This window comes from Polypterus senegalus, chromosome 9 (assembly GCF_016835505.1).
Source record: "Polypterus senegalus isolate Bchr_013 chromosome 9, ASM1683550v1, whole genome shotgun sequence".
In the NCBI taxonomy this organism is placed as follows: domain Eukaryota; kingdom Metazoa; phylum Chordata; class Cladistia; order Polypteriformes; family Polypteridae; genus Polypterus; species Polypterus senegalus.
This window is the reverse complement of record NC_053162.1, coordinates 28,248,073-28,265,313: the sequence shown is the minus strand read 5'-3', so window position 1 is coordinate 28,265,313 and position 17,241 is coordinate 28,248,073. Positions and strand designations below refer to the sequence as shown.

The window sequence follows — 17,241 nt, the reverse complement described above, 5'->3', positions numbered from 1 at the left end:
ATTTCAGCTGAATTCGGCCCTACACTTTGCTCTACTGGCACATCATCGCACTAGCACTATAAGTGCCTTAAGTGACATCCTCCTGTAAGTGTACATGTAAAGCTATGAAACTGAATCAACAGCTTACTGCTATGCAAAAAAAAAAATGCATGAGCAGGATGTCTTAAATTAAACTGTAAATGATTACATATTTCAAAGTCAATTTCTGAAATATGCCTAAAGAATGAAATAACAGTTCAGTTGAAACAATGCTTTTTTAATGGATAGCATATACTGCACTGTTATTAAAGATACTGTATATCAGATATGATAGTATGAATATAAATCAAAGGTAAATCCTTTAAATATGAACTAAAATATGTACAAATACATAAAGAGCCGAGCTTAGGTTTAACAATGCCATATTGGGATTTTCTATAATAAAGAAAAATGTATGTGATGCCCAACAACAGCACATTTCAAGATCTGCTTTCTGTAGGCACACTTTGTCACATGATGATTACAATTGGTAGCAGCAGTTCTAAATATCAAACAAAGCACAGCATATGACATTACTCAGCATACCATAATGTAAAACATTTGTTTAATTTATGATGGCTTGTTCAAACACTATCCTCTTTTATGTCAGAAGCCTCGTGGGTTGTATTTTTTTTTATATCTGATATGTGCTATCCATTCACTTGAGCCACTCAATCCAATACCAGGGTCTCTGCCACATGAAGCCTAACATTGTAGCTTCAGATACAAACCAAGTGTCAGAGCTGGGGAGGATGACAATCTACTGCAATGGCTAACTCACAATCACTCATAGTAGGCCAATGTAGTGTTGACAGACAACCTAGTGTTGTACGTAATGTACCACTGTTGCCATGGACATTATGAACTGCTGCTGTAAGATTTGCTAAAAAGCAACTCCATTTCCTCACCATGTTTATACCCTACTCCAAATCAAAATTAAATTGTAATTACGACTTCAATTACTACAACCCGTGTTTGATGTCTTACGAAGTGTACATGTAGTGCTTATAAATCGGAAACCTTAGTTTCACGGTATGCTATACAATGTTTTTTCCTGACTAGTTTAAGACAAACATAATAAAAACATAAAGCTATGACAACAAAAATACAAAATAAAGGATTGTACTTGAAGATCTGGTGTTCAAACTTTTGGAGGGAATATTCACCCACTTATGCAAAAAAATTTCATTCTTAACATTAAAATAATCAACAGCAAGAAAGTATTCAGTTGTCTCCGACAACTGTGTCTGCCAGGCCCTTGTGCGTCCTATTTATAATGACATTGCAGTAGTCACGCTGCATGAGGTCCAGCTCAATATAGACTGGAGTATCAGGTTTACACTGTGTTCTCATTCCCCAGCAGCTTTTAACTAAAATTAAAAATTTACTTCTGGCTACATTAGAAATAGACCTTCTGATATTTCAGCTGAATTTTACATTATTGGCTGAAATGGGGAAAAACAATAATTTTCTCAGCATGAGAAAGGGTTCAATACATTTTTAAGTAAGGAAGAATGCTTTAGAAAAACTATTTAAAATAATAATTGACTGCAGACTCACATTAAAAGTATATCAAATTGATTTCAAATTTGAATTAATTTAGAAGAAACAGTAATAGAAAATATTGCTGGTCATGGTTTACAGCACGTAAAATACTTTCAGAAGATAATAAGAGTTCTGATAGCAGTATGTAGGTTTGTGTTCTTATAAAAATATTAAACAATGTAATTAGGCACATTTTAGTGACAGCAAGCACTGTTGTGACACAATAAGGAAAAGATCAATCAAAATATTAAAAAAAAAAAAAAAAAATTAAAAGCAAGGATTTATTATTTATTTTTTTTTTACTACAGTTTGATGGGGTTTGAATTATCCTCATGTTCTTGCATCTATTACTCCGATCTCAAGAACAATTGTTTTGTGAGTATCTGGTTTAATCCAGAGGGGAACAAAGCTCATTTAAAATGTAACATGTTAGCTAGCTGGTGGAAAAAAAGGGTTATTGCAACTAAATCGATTAAGGGTATTAAATCTCTTAAATGGTGCTTAAGAATAATATATTTATGTAATTCTAAATGTAAAACGATAAAAAGCAGGACATTAAAAGATCACAGAAAACCAATGTCTAGCAATGTTATTTAGCACAACTAAAATAAAAATGAGAATCTTTAATGAGGAATCTGTACAAAAGCAAAGTAGCAAGGTTAATGTGTTATTTAGAGTACAATAAATGACTATTTTTATTCAGGAAAAAGCTTTTTAGATTATACATTAATTTTGCAGCACTGAAGTGGTTAAGACTGACAAGAATTTACATGCTAATCAATATACAATCAATTTAAAATATTGCAGTGTTCTTTCATAATTAAAACATTCACAAAATTTTCAAGTAAGCGATATGTAAAGATTAGCTGTATTGCTATATAACAGAAATGTCAACATTCAGTTGATCATAAAATAAATATTGCTTTTATCTTAAGGGATTCATCTTTGTTGTAAAAGATAAATTCTTAGGAGTAAATGTTTCCCCATGCCATTTTGGCAAATTGTGTGTTTTTAAGCATTTCTAAATTGTGACTTATGAAACACGTGAAAAGAGGGGGATTTGAGCCACACAACCTGATGGTTCTAGAAGTCGGAGAAGAAATCTTGAGGACCCAAGTGAATTATAAGAGGTGCGATGGTCCGAGGCTGGTAAAAGGGATTGTCAATGAAAAAACCACCTACATGAAGAAAAGAGCAGAGAAGTAGAAACTGCATGTTAATTTTCAGACTTAGTCCAAGTTGATACTCCTTTTAGATTTCTCTGCTCTTTCAGATGTATGTGGAATTTTCATTGCAAAAGGGGCATCTCTGGTTAATATAGACATCAAAAAACTGAAGTTGCACGTTACCACTTCTGACAGAAACAAAAAACAAAACTTGTAGCTCATTCATTTCAAATAAAGCAGAGAAATGTAAAAAATATGCAGCAACTTGGAAGAGTTTATAGACAATGTGGTTAGTAACTTGTAACAGACAAAAATTAAAAGTGACTTTGGAAAGATAGTAGTATAAAATGGGCACCATCAGGCCGTGAAAAGGCGAGACCGTGCTGATTTACTTGGGCAGCAGCTGTGGTTCCAACAAGAAGCATATTAGGAGATAGCCTAAATTTGTTTCTATGTTGCAGTTAAAGTTTATACAAAATAACCGTTTAAAAAAAAATAATAAATAAAAATAAAAAAAATTGCTTTTTCCTAATATGGCTCTGAGAGAAGAAAAACAGTACATGTAAAATCAATAAAGTAACTTTTAAGGAACCATAGAGCAAGTACCATAATTAACATTAAACAGAGACACAGACACCTAAATCAGCAGCGCTTTTTCACATCCTTGATGGCTCAGCCTCACCCATGGGCCAGCAAAAAAACAAATAAATAAATAAATAAATAAAAACAAAAAATAAAACAACATAAAATAATAATCTCCTTGCTGAATTAATAGCAGTGCTTTCATTGAAAGGACAACCACCCAATCATATTCTGAAAAACCTCTCTCATTGTTTACTCAAGTATGCAGGTGGCACATATATTTACTGTGGCATCTGCTGAAAGAGTTTAAATTCTAACACAGAAAAAGTATAAATTTTAATCAAAATGAAACATTTTATTGCACCAAAAAGATCAGTGATAATATGCAACAGAAAACCCCTAAACATCTCCAACATTCCAGTCACATTTAACAGATCTTGAGCAGTTAAAATTGGAAAGGAAAATTATTTGTGTATACTGTATGGCTCTCATGCTGGCCCATGGATGAAGACAGATCACATTTCACAATAGCACTCAAATAAAATAAATAAAATAAAACTTTGGGACAATTAGGTTGCAAGTATCCATGGGGACCTTGTTGCTGCTTTAGATTCTCCTTTAGATTTGTCCTTCTGCAAAATGTTTTGTTCACCCTCAGAGGTCACGTTATTTACATTCAATCTTCAAAGTTCTACATCATACATAGCCATAGATACCCATCATGGGAAGTGTAAGAGAAGGCCACAAGAACCAAACATTGCATGAAAAGGAAGCACACCATGATGTAAGTCAGGAAGACTAGCACAAGTTGAAATAAGTCACTAAACTGACTTATATTTTAAAATGAAAACAGCCACATAATCAAAATGTTGCATAATACAATGGCTGCAAACTGATAACTACTATGAATATAGGTTCAAGTTCTGTAGTAATATTTACTGCTAAGATTCTGCAAAATCTTTCCATTTGTTTAATGGAAAACAGGAAGATAATTTTAGATGAGAAAAACAAATTGGCCTTAACAGCATTGTTTATTTATTGTTAAATGTGCAGTTCAGGTTCAGGAAACTTGCAGAAGCTTAGGTAACTAGCTTACTGGATTTCATGTCAGCAAATATATAATATTAAAAAGAGAAATCTCAAACACTGAGCTCTTTTACTATTAGAAATTATATCTACAAAGTCACACTAAAGGGAAATGGACACTTAAAATTACAGTAAAATGTCCAAATAATTATTTTGTTCCTATTAAAATTATAAATCAGGCAATACTCCAGTTCTTTGAGAAAAAGTTTTATTGGTGATCAGTGTTTTTATATTCTATACATCCTTCACAAATTTAACTCTGTTCACCCTTACAGGAATAATTTAAAGTGTTTCTAATGTATATAACTCTTTCCTTCACTTCAACAAAAGAGTTTTGTAAAAGTTTTTGTCGCGGAATAAGGTAACATTTCACAGTATGTATGCTTCAAGTTTTAAATATGTAACCTGCACTTTTAAACTGTTAAAATCCAAGTTAATACGAAAACGATGCACTTTACAAATGGGTTGCTTCAGTACAGCATTCAAAGGAAATTTCTAGTTGAAAAACAAACAAACAAGCAAACAAAAAGTCAGTTTTCCCTCCTATGTATATTTTTACAGTATTATGTTGAATCATAATATTTGTGACTCAAACATTGTTTTAAAAAAATGAGTAGTGGGGAAGAGGATATGTTGGGAATTTCAAGACTGGTAACAGAAGCATTCTCTTGGGTAAACCTACAGAAAAAAGAAATGAAAAAGGACTCCAAATAAGTTTAGTGTTGCAAAAAATATAAAAGTAAACTATGGACTAAAATTATGTTGTTGTTTCCTTCCAAGTCATACAATGAATGCACTATCATAGGGAATGACTACTTAAATCTGCAAATCTGTAGTGGTTGTTTCACTGGTAATTCTGAAGCCTCAGAAAGTACTGCTTTCCTGCTGCCAGCACAGCATTATGGAAAGACAAAAACCTCTAAAGGTATGACTTTGAAATGGATAGGTTAACGCTGAGATTTCTTTTGAATAGTTTTATTGAGATAGAGTTGAGATAGAGCTCTAATTGAAAGTTCTTGTGGCCTCATTAACTTAATGTTTGGTTTAAGCCCTACCTGTTCTTTTAGTATATTTTGTTACTAACATCACTTTAAGAAATCACAAAGCAGCAACAGTAGGTGTCAATTAACAGCATTAGATGACTGTAGTGGGAATTACCAACATGCAACAGCTTTTAAAAGCAATAAGACATATTTTCTTACAGCCAAGTACTAGACTTACTTCATTGCTTTGTATCACAATAAGACATAAAGGAACAAAGTCTTTATGTGAGAATGGTGACAAAACTGTTAAATGTTTCTGCCAGCAGGAAGCAAAAGTATGAACTTGCAACATTTTTGCTACTTTTTACAATTTAACCCCAATTAAAAATATCTAAACTCCAACACTAATTTCTACATACTGAAATACATCTAGTATTTAAACAGTCACATGTACAACAGTTCTCTTTTGTCACCATTTACACATAAGGCTCATTCAAAGCAACCAGACGATACGAATATGTGGGTTCTCTCTATTCAATTGTTTGTTAACAACACTGAACCTGACACAAGACTGTATCATAATGTCTTGTCATGCTGTGTGTTGGGAAATTAATAATTAAAGTAAAATTTAAAAAAGCAGATCTGAGCTGCAATTATATTTATATATTTTTGAGATATTTGCAAAGCATTCTACAGGCTGAAACAATTCTAATAACAGAGAAGAGTAAACCCAATAGTTGCATTTAATTCATGAATTGTCTTTTCACAGATAAGTGGGTTTGCTTTGAATGGAGCACATATTGGCTGTAAGCACTAGGACTACATTTAAGAGAATGTCCAGAATTGTAATGGGAGGGAAACAGGCAGTTTGACGAGCAGTCCTTTAACAGTCAGGCAAAGCTTAGCAAGGCTTGCTCCAACCACAATAAGAACCAAAAGGTTATGACTGGGTTCATTTTATTTAGCTTCTTTACTATAGCCTTTCTTGCTATGACTTTTTAAAATAAACATTTTCAAATTACATGGACTGCCATTTATCAACTGTCTCTAGTGACTTTATACCCTGTACCTAAACAAAGCTTAAAATAACTAACTTTGCACTGCAGTATTGGTTATATAATCAATAACCAGGGAAAGTACATACCATAAGCTGGGGCAGCAGCTGCAGCACTGTATCCATAGGGTGCTCCATAACCTACGAACAAGGTTCATTATTATAAAAATTCCAGTGTAACCAGGTATATATGAGTAAAATAATTCTGAAAAGAATATTAAAATAATAGTGAAATGCTAGGTAATTCAGAAAATAGATATAATATTTCACACTTCAGCTGGCCTTCCCTTTAAGTATTTTCCTTTTGTTTCTCTTTATCTTTTAGTTAGACTGTTTCTTAATTAAGTGGATGAGGGCAGAGGATTAGGAGATCTGTGTCTAATTATAGGCAGTCATTCAAGTGGAGCCCATAATTATGGTTCAACTACCTGAAAATACTAGGTTGATTTATGCTATAATGAGCTGTTGTGATGGGGTACACTCAAATCATTAACATGGGATCTTCTTAATAAATTGCAATACTTCACTGTATGAGCTTTACAGTGGCGCAGTGGTAACACTACTACCTTGCAGTACGGAGACCAGGGTTCATGTCCCAGCTCCTCCCTGTGTGGAGTTTGCATTTTCTTCCTGTAGGTTTCCACCAGGTGGTCTGGTTTCTGCCCATGATCCAAAGACATGCATGTTAGGGAGAACTGGTAATATTAAATAGGCCCTAGTGTGTGCTGGTGTATAAGTGTGTATGTATATGTGCCCTGTCCATGGTTCGTTCCTGCCTTGCACCTTTATGCTACCTGGGATAGACTCAAGCACTCCATGCAACACTGTTGAGCTTTTGCTTGTTGTGGCCCTTGATGGTTCTACAAAGTACTTTAAAACTGCAGCAAGTCATAGATTTTAGTGTTAAGAGTGAACCAGAATGGGACCAGGACATGAGTGATGTTTGTATTGTGCCAGAGAAGTACTTAAAAATCTGTTCTTGGTACAACAATAGATACATGAGTAGAATGTGGGACAAAAAAAATCTGTTCTAAAATGTACTATGAAAGGATGTGCTTAAGAAGCAGGAGACAGAGTCTTAATAATGACAATGCCAGTAAGACAATGTGTTGACTCTTTTTGCACAGTACCTTAAAAAAGAATATAGAAAAGTCCCACACCTCTGCATTCAGTTTTGCAACAAACATAAAAGCTTTAAAACATGGAAGTTTAAAAAACTTGATAAAGAAATTTTAATTAAATTGTCTCATGTTTGGCCTAACACCAAAGAACTTTATAAAATTTACCCTTTACATACAAGTGAGTCACTAAATGTAGAAAAGCTGTAATTAGAAATTTGTTTGTAAATGTAAATATGACTTTTTTAACTCCCTTTCTAAAATCTTACTATGTAAGTAAATACTGTTATGTTGAGGTGTAAAGCAAAATTCTGAAAGTCACTGGGGTGTCAACCATGGAAAATGTTTGGAAAGAACTGCAATAACTATTTCTGAGCAAAGCCTACAGTATATCATATTACCTACAGTACTGAAGACACAATAAGAAATAAAATGAGGCCATGCATTTTTCTATTATTTTTTGCTTTAATGCTTGTCTTTAAAGACTAGAAGAAAATTCTCTGTACTGAATTACATTTTTGATCTTCCAAAATGAAACTGTCATATATACAAGTCATCTTTTGTCACTATGTACACATAAGGTTCATTGGAAGCAACCTGGAAGAATACATATGTGGGTCTACTTTCAATGAATCCTTTTTAGTTATTACTGTCCCCTTTAGTTTTACTACATACAAGTGGTAACAGAATCTATTTTGGACCATTAAGAATGTTTTGGGAAAAGACTGCAAAAATTATGGTTGTTTTGCAAACAACAAACCTTGGGTCACAGGTGACCTAAAGGACCTGTTGAACAAAAAGAAGGAAGTCTTTAAGGATGGTGATAAACAGCACTACAGAAGAAAGATGGAGAGTAATCTTCAGAAGGGTAGGGTTAATGAGGTATGGAATGGGACGAGGATGGTGTCCGGGTATAAACTGCCTTGCTGTCAGCAAGATGAATTAACTTGGAGGAGGGCGAATAAGCTGAACACATTTGTAGGTTTGATGGTTGGACACTTGTAAACGCATCTCCCAGGTAACCTTCACAAAATACCCTCTCTGTGTTCTTCATAAATATCAGATAACTATCACCTCCCATTGTCTCACATCTCCACCCCAAATCCAGAGTTTATTATTACATAGGATGAGATGAGAACTGAGTTAGGTGGACTACATGGAGGTAAAGTGGTAGGCCCTGATGGGAGTCAGTGCAAAAGTACTAAAGGTCTGTGCTGATGAGCTGTTTGGTATCTTAAAGCAGATATAGAATCTCAAAAGTTTCTGGTGCTTTGGAAGACCTCATGTATTGTACCAGTGCCAAAGATCAAGAATCCCAAAGAACTGAATTATTATAGACCTGAGGCACTGACTTCACACCTGATGAAAATAATGGAGAAGCTGGTTCCTGTTACTTTAAAACACAGGCGGGTGTAGGGTTGGACCCTTTACAGTTTGCATATTGTTAGCATGTGGGGGTGGAAGATGTTGTAGCTTATCTGCTGTACAGAGCCTACCGTTACCTGGACAGTGTTAGGAATATGGTGAGAGTCATTTTTTTTTTTTTTTTACCATTCTAACGCCTTTAATACCATCCAGCCCCTCTTATTAAGGGACAAGTTGTGTGCAGCGCAGGTTGACACTGCCCTGATTTTCTGGATCTTAAGACTATCTGACTAAGAGGCCACAGTACGTTAGACTATGTGTCGCAATTACCAGCACAGATGCTGCCCCTGGTCCATTCCTTTTCACTTTATACACCTCAGATTTCAAGTTTGATTCTGAGACGCATCACCTTCAAAAGTGCTCAGATGACACCACTATTAGTGGATATATTAGTGAAGGGAAGGAAGAAGTATACAGAGGCCTGGTGAGTAGCTTTGTGGAGTGGTATCATCACAACCATCTTCAACTAAACCCCAAAAAAACAAAGGCGCTTGTGGTGGACTTTTGGGAGAAGAAGTCTTCTCTGGGGAGGAAATCAAGATTGTTAAAACCTACAACTACCTGGGTGTTTACCTAAACAATAAGCTGGGATGGGAGCAGAATGTGGACATTTTGTATAAGAAGGGTCAGAGACAACTCTATTTTATGAGGAGACTGAGGTCATTTGGTGTGAGAGGCTTGCTGCTGAGAACTTTCTGTGAGTCTGTAGTATTGAGTGCCATGTTTTATGCTGTGGTATGTTGGGGCAGCAATATCACAGCCAAGGATAATAACAGACTGAAAAAGGTAATCAGGAACGCCTCTTCAGTTCTTGGGTTGAAACTGGACACTGTGGAAGTGATAGCACAGAGGAGGATGCTGGCAAAGGTGTAACTAATTATGAAGATCCCCTCTCATCTACTCCATAAATTGTTGCAGGGCCAAAAGAGTGCAATGAGCAGCAGACTGCTTCTCCCCTGCTGCAGGAAGGAATGTTTTCGCAAGTCTTTCTGCCTGCTAATATCAGACTATACAACACTGGGCTTTAATCCATGTTATCATTTAATGGATCATTTCATGAATTGTATGTATGGGGAGCCAGACTCTGTGATTACTGATACTTTATTCATCACTAGACACTTTATCCATGTATTGCACATATTATATTACTGTGATGCTGCACTGTATTTACTACTGATGATTTGTAATGTATGAGACCATTTTTGATATGTACAGTTTTTATTTATCTTATCTGTTTCATCTTATGTATTTATTATGTGGTTAGTTATTTAATCTGTATGTTCTTGTTTTAATTATGCTGTGAGCTTTTATCTTATCTTCTATCTAACTCAGAATTATAGACCAATAAAGTATACGAGCTATACAATCAAAACAAATATGTCAGGGATGTTTACATTAACAGTTGGTGCAAAATTCAAAGCAGAATACCTGGTGCCAAATATCCTGGTGTAGCGGCACTGAGAAAAGTTCCTCTTGCCAAAGCCCCTCTTCCTCTGCCTCTCATGGCCTGGGCTGCAATAGATGCTGCTGCGGCTACCACCCCTTTTGACTTATGGAAAGTAATAAAAAACAACAAATGACTATTCAAGTTATGTTCACTTTGAATGATGTAAGTTATATTCTCAAGCCTATATTTTATTTTATTTTTTCTTTCATTTTTAATGGATCACCTTCTTCTATCACATGTCCACCAAAAACATTGTACTATACATAAGGAATATATGCACTACATTGGATTTCACCTTTTTAAAAGCATGTTTATAGCTCTGCCTGTGTATAAATGAAATTATATAAAAGGGAGTGAATATAACCTACAAATTACTAAACCACTTGGCAAAGTGCAGTTCTCCTGCTGTTAGAACTAGAGTCTAATACGAGATGACTCAAATGTGAGATAAGAAAATGGATGGAATAGCAAACAAAATTAATTAAAATTACTTACTTTAATTAAAATTATGTTCAATTTTTGCATATATTTGACGGATTGACATTTTTCTCTTGCTTTTAAAAAAGATGTGATCCTTTAATTGAATCACATGTTGCATGTACTATAGATCTAGTTTTCAAATGCAATTTCAATTCAAATAATGTGCCCTGTTTTGACTGAGTTCACTTCAGATTTTTGAAAATAATTTTTTTGATATCAATGTCTTGAGTGACCAGTGTCATCAACATTATGTTTAAACTGAACAAAAAATGAAATACAATTGATAAAACAAGCTATTGAGGTACAAGCATGTGGCCTATTTCATTTAATTTCCTGAGGATACAAATGTCTCTGCACAGACAATGGTAGGTGGATTTTTTAGCAGCTAAACCACATGGATGAGGAGGATAATGACTGATCACATTTGCTGTCGCGACCAAAATTTAAAAAGGCTAAATGACAAGAACACTTTATTGATTTCATTTTACAACCTCTTTTACAGTAGCTTTAATGGTCATTTCAGTGTGTTGGCCATGTAAATGTACTGTATGCATTGTATATAGGTTGTATGCAAATACTGGAATTAATAGTCACACAAAAGCCTCCATTACTGGAATTGTGTCTGTTAAAAGTTTTCATAACATCTACTTTCTGTTTTAATATTAATCAGAAAAATAATTGACACTATCTCTGCTAAAACTAACAATTTTAGTAGTAGTTAGTAAAATTGTCTCTGTTAGTGGGAGAATATAATTAAACACAGCATTCTTATTTAGTTTTAATTCTAAATCCAACAATTCTATAAAGATGCAAAATTGAGGAAAAAGCATGATACTGAACTGTTTTTTTATGTAAATTTTTTTGTAATAGACCTGGTATTATACCATTATCCCGTGCAACACATTTAAGCAATAATTTAATTGTAGTGTGAAGTGAAATGTATTATGCATTACAGATAATACCAAAGCGAAAGATAACCAAACACATAACAGTACCTGAGATATAATCTTCTTTTTCTTATTGCCTATTGCATTGGGCCCTGAAAAAAGTTTTTCAAGAGCCGCAAGCGCAGCACTGGCTTTTGCAACTTTTTTATTGGGTCCAGCACCTCTAAACTTCTGTCCATCAACTTCCACCTAATCAAAATTAAAACAAGAATATTAGAAACAACAACGTCTTGCCTTGCTGAAACAATTATTACGAAATACAATGAAGCTATAGAATGTGTCAGTTCTGATAAAGAGACAATTACGAACAAACATTTATTGTGTTGTGTAAGAAGAAACCAATTTTGCAGCTCTAATATATTAGTGTATTCCAAATTAAAATCCAATATAGTCTTACAAGTCATTCTTCTTTAAATGCTAGAGTGCTGTACACAATTTTCATTATAGCATAATAAAAATACTAAAATAACTATGAAGTTAAATAAAAGTTAAAATATGAAGTGTCAAAGAGGCAGGCTTTCAACTTTCCCTAAAAGTGAACTCTGGTAATCAACAATTTCAAATGGGTGTACTTACATTTTCACATGACTGTATATTCAGTTGTAAATGCCACAAAAAATATCCCAGTAGATCAAAATACCAAAACAAATACAACGTTATGCACGTCAGAACCACACTTATATAACTTAACTTCTTAATTTGGGGGTTGGTTGAAAGCATGCACAGATATAAAGCATTGCCGCACCCACCATACAACATACCATCTCAGGATCACAAATTAGGACCCTAGCGCAGCCATGTAACAGGTGACACCTCAGCACCACACTAGTTTGAATGGAGTGGAACACTGTGCGGAGTGCCAATCCTGCTATCAATTCCTGATTTTTTTTCACAAATTGGAGGACCTACTTGCAGGGCTCCTTCTAAACACAAAGTAGAGAAATTCCTCCACTTGTTATTACCTTACCAAGCCTACAAATCTGCATTGTTATCAGAAGACTGTGTAGTTTAAAGGAGAACTTTGAGAATCTGAAAATGGTGACTTAATTACTTCCATTTGCTTATTTGGCATAGGGCTTTTCAAAATTCCTAAAATCACTGTAGACGGTACAGTCTTTAATAATGAACTAGCAATATTAGGATGGCCCTAACAGATAATTTTGTTGTTAAAGAAGTCAAACATAATACAATAGAAATGTCAGCTTATGTGTGGGTGTGTGTATATACCTATATACAGTATAGGCCAAAAGTTTGGACACACCTCCTCATTCAATGTGTTTTCTTTATTTTCATGACCATTTACATTGGTAGATTCTCACTGAAGGCATCAAAACTATGAATGAACACATGTGGAGTTATGTACTTAACAAAAAAAGGTAAAATAACTGAAAACATGTTTTATATTCTAGCTTCTTCAAAATAGCCACCCTTTGCTCTGATTACTGCTTTGCACACTCTTGGCATTCTCTCGATGAGCTTCAACAGGTAGTCACCTGAAATGGTTTTATTTCAGAAATCACAGAAAACTTCTCAGAATAAATACTAAGCACTCAGACGTTTATTCTCTTCATTATTCTGGACAACTGCATTTTATATTTTTAGAGTACTGGTTACACGAGTGCTTGTGGTATGAGGTTCAGTCAAATAGCAGGCTGTGACTTAGCTTACATTGCAATTTCCTTTCCATCCACAAGATGAAGTAGAGAGCTATAAGAAAAGTTAAGCACTTTAACACATGCAGGAAACTGATCCTGGCAACATAGTGTATTATGTAACTCACACCTTTCCATTATTATAAAGATTGTTTTGTTAATGTGGAAGTAGTTTGATTCATCAATTTCTTTGCAGGCAAGGTTATAATGATAGGGGGATAAAAAAAATAAGGCAGCAGATTAATAAAGTGCTGAGGAGGAATGAATATTTTGACTATTTACATAAATTTACTTTCTGGTTGTTGACTGAAAACTTTGTGTGCTGCACAGTAATACTGTATTTTGCATGACTTGTGAAGTGATTACACTATATTACATTTTACATGTTAAACTGATTTTTTAAGGGAACAATTTAAATCTGCACCTTTCCCACTGGCAATTAACAAGCTTTCCTTGTACATAAAATACTGAGCAAATGATAAAAATGAAAGGATGCAATTTATCTAAACTTTTAGAAACTGAAACCGTTTATTATGTCATACATGTGACTTGGCAAGGATTAGGATGCTTCACCTAGTCATCACTTCCATCCTGATTGCCACATTTGGGATGTATTTAGAGCTATAGCAGTGAACACTGCATAGTTGCCATTTGTATGGTGGGAGCGGTGGGGAAAGTTAATCTTTCCATTCTCCTCCTATAACAATCCTGGAATGATGTTGGAGAAAAGTCACAATGGTAAAAATCAGTTTATAAGTCTATATTGCCAGAGGTTGATGCTGTATGTTTCTACAGGCTCCTAAGACTATATTCAGGCTACAATTAAAACGGTCTCAGTTCTGATTTTTAGTTCATATCTGATGTTTGTTTGTTCCAATTTATTTTTCATGTGTTTCAAATCCAATATTATTGTGTATCAATTTTCAAACCTGAATTTGATAAATTAGAAACAATTCATGAAACAGATGTGACCTAATAGACTTCAAATTCTTCAGCTCACAATTGCAATTATTTAAAGTTGCTTAGGGATGTGTCTGCAAGACTCTTTTGGCAAAATATGCATGTTAGTCATGATGCTGCAGAAAAAAAAGAAATTGGGCTGTACTGGAAGGCTTTTTTGTATTTCACATTTCTCTAAAAAGACTGAATACGTGTTAATTACATGAAAAAAGCTATCATTGAATAGCATTATAAACAAACATTTTGAGGGTAGCTATATATTTAAATTTCCAGCCTACTAGGAGATTAGGCTGATGGATTTTAGGGTGATGATGACAGCACATTATAATTTTATCATATAACCGTATAAATTATAAATATATAAATCATATTTAGAACTATGGACTAAACTGACTAGCCTAATATAATCACAAAATTCAGTAAAAGCAAAGTATAATTATTATCTTATCATGTCCTTACTAGTAAATGAAGGATATTTGTAGAGTTTTTATGCAAGTTTTAATATACACCCTTCTGAGAAATGCTTATACTTTGAACTAAATCATTTTTCATCAATGCAATCAAATTCTGGAGTTTTTATTTTTTAATTCTATTCTGCAGCATCTGTGTTTCCAATGCTCCATGGTTTGACAACTATTATTACTATTTTTTGTTATTACAGGTTGAATCCCATTATAGCGAATGCTGAAGCAATGAAATTTTCAGAATAACAAACACTTTTTGCGGGCCCGAGCAAACGTTCATAGAACATTATGTTAAACGAATATCATTTTAATAAAACATAAATCTCAGTATAACAAACTTTTTTTGATCAAAAGTGGTAACTGAAGATAATGCAATGCAAAAAATACTTAAAGCTGCTCCTACACTTTCCGTGCTGAGTCTCGGCAACCCTGCAACAAGTTGTCTTAAAGTGAGCAACAGTCTGTTGTGAAACTTCCGGTCTTGGGCAGGCTTGGTGAGCATATAGACATGACATCTGTGCGGATACTGTACTGTTTTGAGTTTCATAGTGCTTCTCAATGTCAGTTTACGCTGAAAGAAAAATTAACAATCCTGGAAAAAGGGGATTCCGGAGTGAAGAAAAATGACGTGGCGAAAGTATTTTGGAATTGCGCCTTCATCTTCATCTAATGAGTCGTATTCATTCTGTATTTTCATACCTGTATTTCTATTTAAAAGAGTTGCATATAATGTCCTGTTTTCATTCTGTGTTCATACATGTACTTCTATTGAAAAAAATTACTGCCAACGTTTCATTTTCTTTCTGTGTTCATACTTGTATTTCTATTTTAAAGAAGTTACATTTAATGTCTCATTTTCATTGTGTATCGCCTGTATTTTTATTTAAAAAAAACATTTCACATCTTGTTTTAATTCTGTATTCATACCTTTAATTCTATTAAAAAAAATTACATCTTAGGTCTTGTTTTCTCATTTTCATTCTGTATTTTCAAACCTGTATTTCTATAATAAAAAGTTCCATCCAATATCTCATTTTCATTCCGTATTCATACCTGTATTTCTATTAAAAAAAGTTACATCTAACATCTCATTTTCATTCTGTATTTTCATAACTGTATTTCTATAAAAAAAATAGTTACATCTAATATCTCATTTTCAAATAAAATATTTTCCGCAGTTTAAGAAGCACTGTTTTTTCATAAAGGTATTGTCAAGCTTGGGTCGCAGAGAGACAAGAAGATGAGTCTAGGTTTTCAAGAAAAAGACAGGTACACAGAGAAGGCAGGTACAGTTTCAAGACTTCATTCAGAATACAAGCTGTTAGGAGCGGTGGCATGAGCGATCGTCCTACTTTGGCTTCTGTCTGCATGTTAGAATAACACCAAAAATTAGGAAACACCACTGTGGCAGACGTGGTTTGGTGAAGACACGATGTTAAACATCGTGCAACAAGCAAGGTATGTGGTAACCCTGATCCTGCAGAGATCAACCAATTGCTTTGCCCATGGTTTACTGTTTACCACTGTGCTGCTGCCTTTAGATATAGAGAACTTCAGGTGGCCCTGCTCACAATACTATAGGTATTTCCCATATTCGTTAATACATAAATATTTTTATGGTCCCATAAGTTTTGTTATAATGGGATTCCACCTGTATTATTATCATTATTACTGCTTTTGTTATTGTTGGATAATTATTTATGTTGTAGATTATAGTTTTTTCTATCACAATGTTTTTGTCAGTGCCTTTGGTAGATTATACACCCACTTTGTGAATTCTAAGGCAAGTCATCTTGTCCGTCATTGTTTCAGTGAAGCAGCCTGTAGTGTACTGTGTTTATTTACCCGCATAATCCACTTCAGTGTGGGATGAAGCTATACAATCACATACTCACAAGAAGTTAGTTTAAAGTCACCAGTCATGTTAGCCAACACAACTTTTGAATTGAGGAGGAAACTGAAGAGACTCCACAGAAAAAAGTGCAAACTCTACAGAGCAGGTTGCATGGGCGAGTGGAGATTAAAATTTAGGAATCTGGTTTTCATTTACTTTTTAAACAGTGCATTCCGCGTTCCCTCTTCATAACCCAACTAATAGAAAAACTAAAGTAAGCAAAAGACGCAAGAGATAACTACACATGAAAGCCCTATTATTTATTTATTTTTTTTTTTTATAAATAGAGATTATAGACAGACAGAGAACACTGAGCTCAAGGAAAGGAAAGATGTGCCAAGATGGAATATTCAAGGCACCTTTACTTAGTGTGCATTTCTACAGAAAGGAATTTGGAACCGAAAAAAGCACAACTATTGC

The 17,241-nt window shown here is 34.2% G+C and overlaps 1 protein-coding gene across 6 annotated transcripts in view; it reads right to left on the bottom strand.

Annotated features, from left to right (window-relative positions):
- Nucleotides 1–907: 907 nt before the first annotated feature.
- Nucleotides 908–17,241, bottom strand: part of LOC120535157 (spermatid perinuclear RNA binding protein) — a 306,536-nt gene continuing 290,202 nt past the window's right edge. For 5 of the 6 annotated variants that reach the window (XM_039762781.1, XM_039762780.1, XM_039762778.1 and 2 more), the window contains 4 exons: nt 11,900–12,040; nt 10,406–10,526; nt 6,525–6,575; nt 908–2,741 (listed from right to left, as the gene is read on the bottom strand). In XM_039762781.1, coding sequence (XP_039618715.1) covers nt 2,647–2,741; nt 6,525–6,575; nt 10,406–10,526; nt 11,900–12,040 — 408 coding nt within the window. In that variant the 3' untranslated portion in view covers nt 908–2,646. Of the gene's footprint in view, nt 2,742–4,588; nt 5,076–6,524; nt 6,576–10,405; nt 10,527–11,899; nt 12,041–17,241 lie in introns of those variants that run through there. The other variant, XM_039762784.1, reaches the window with a different exon arrangement.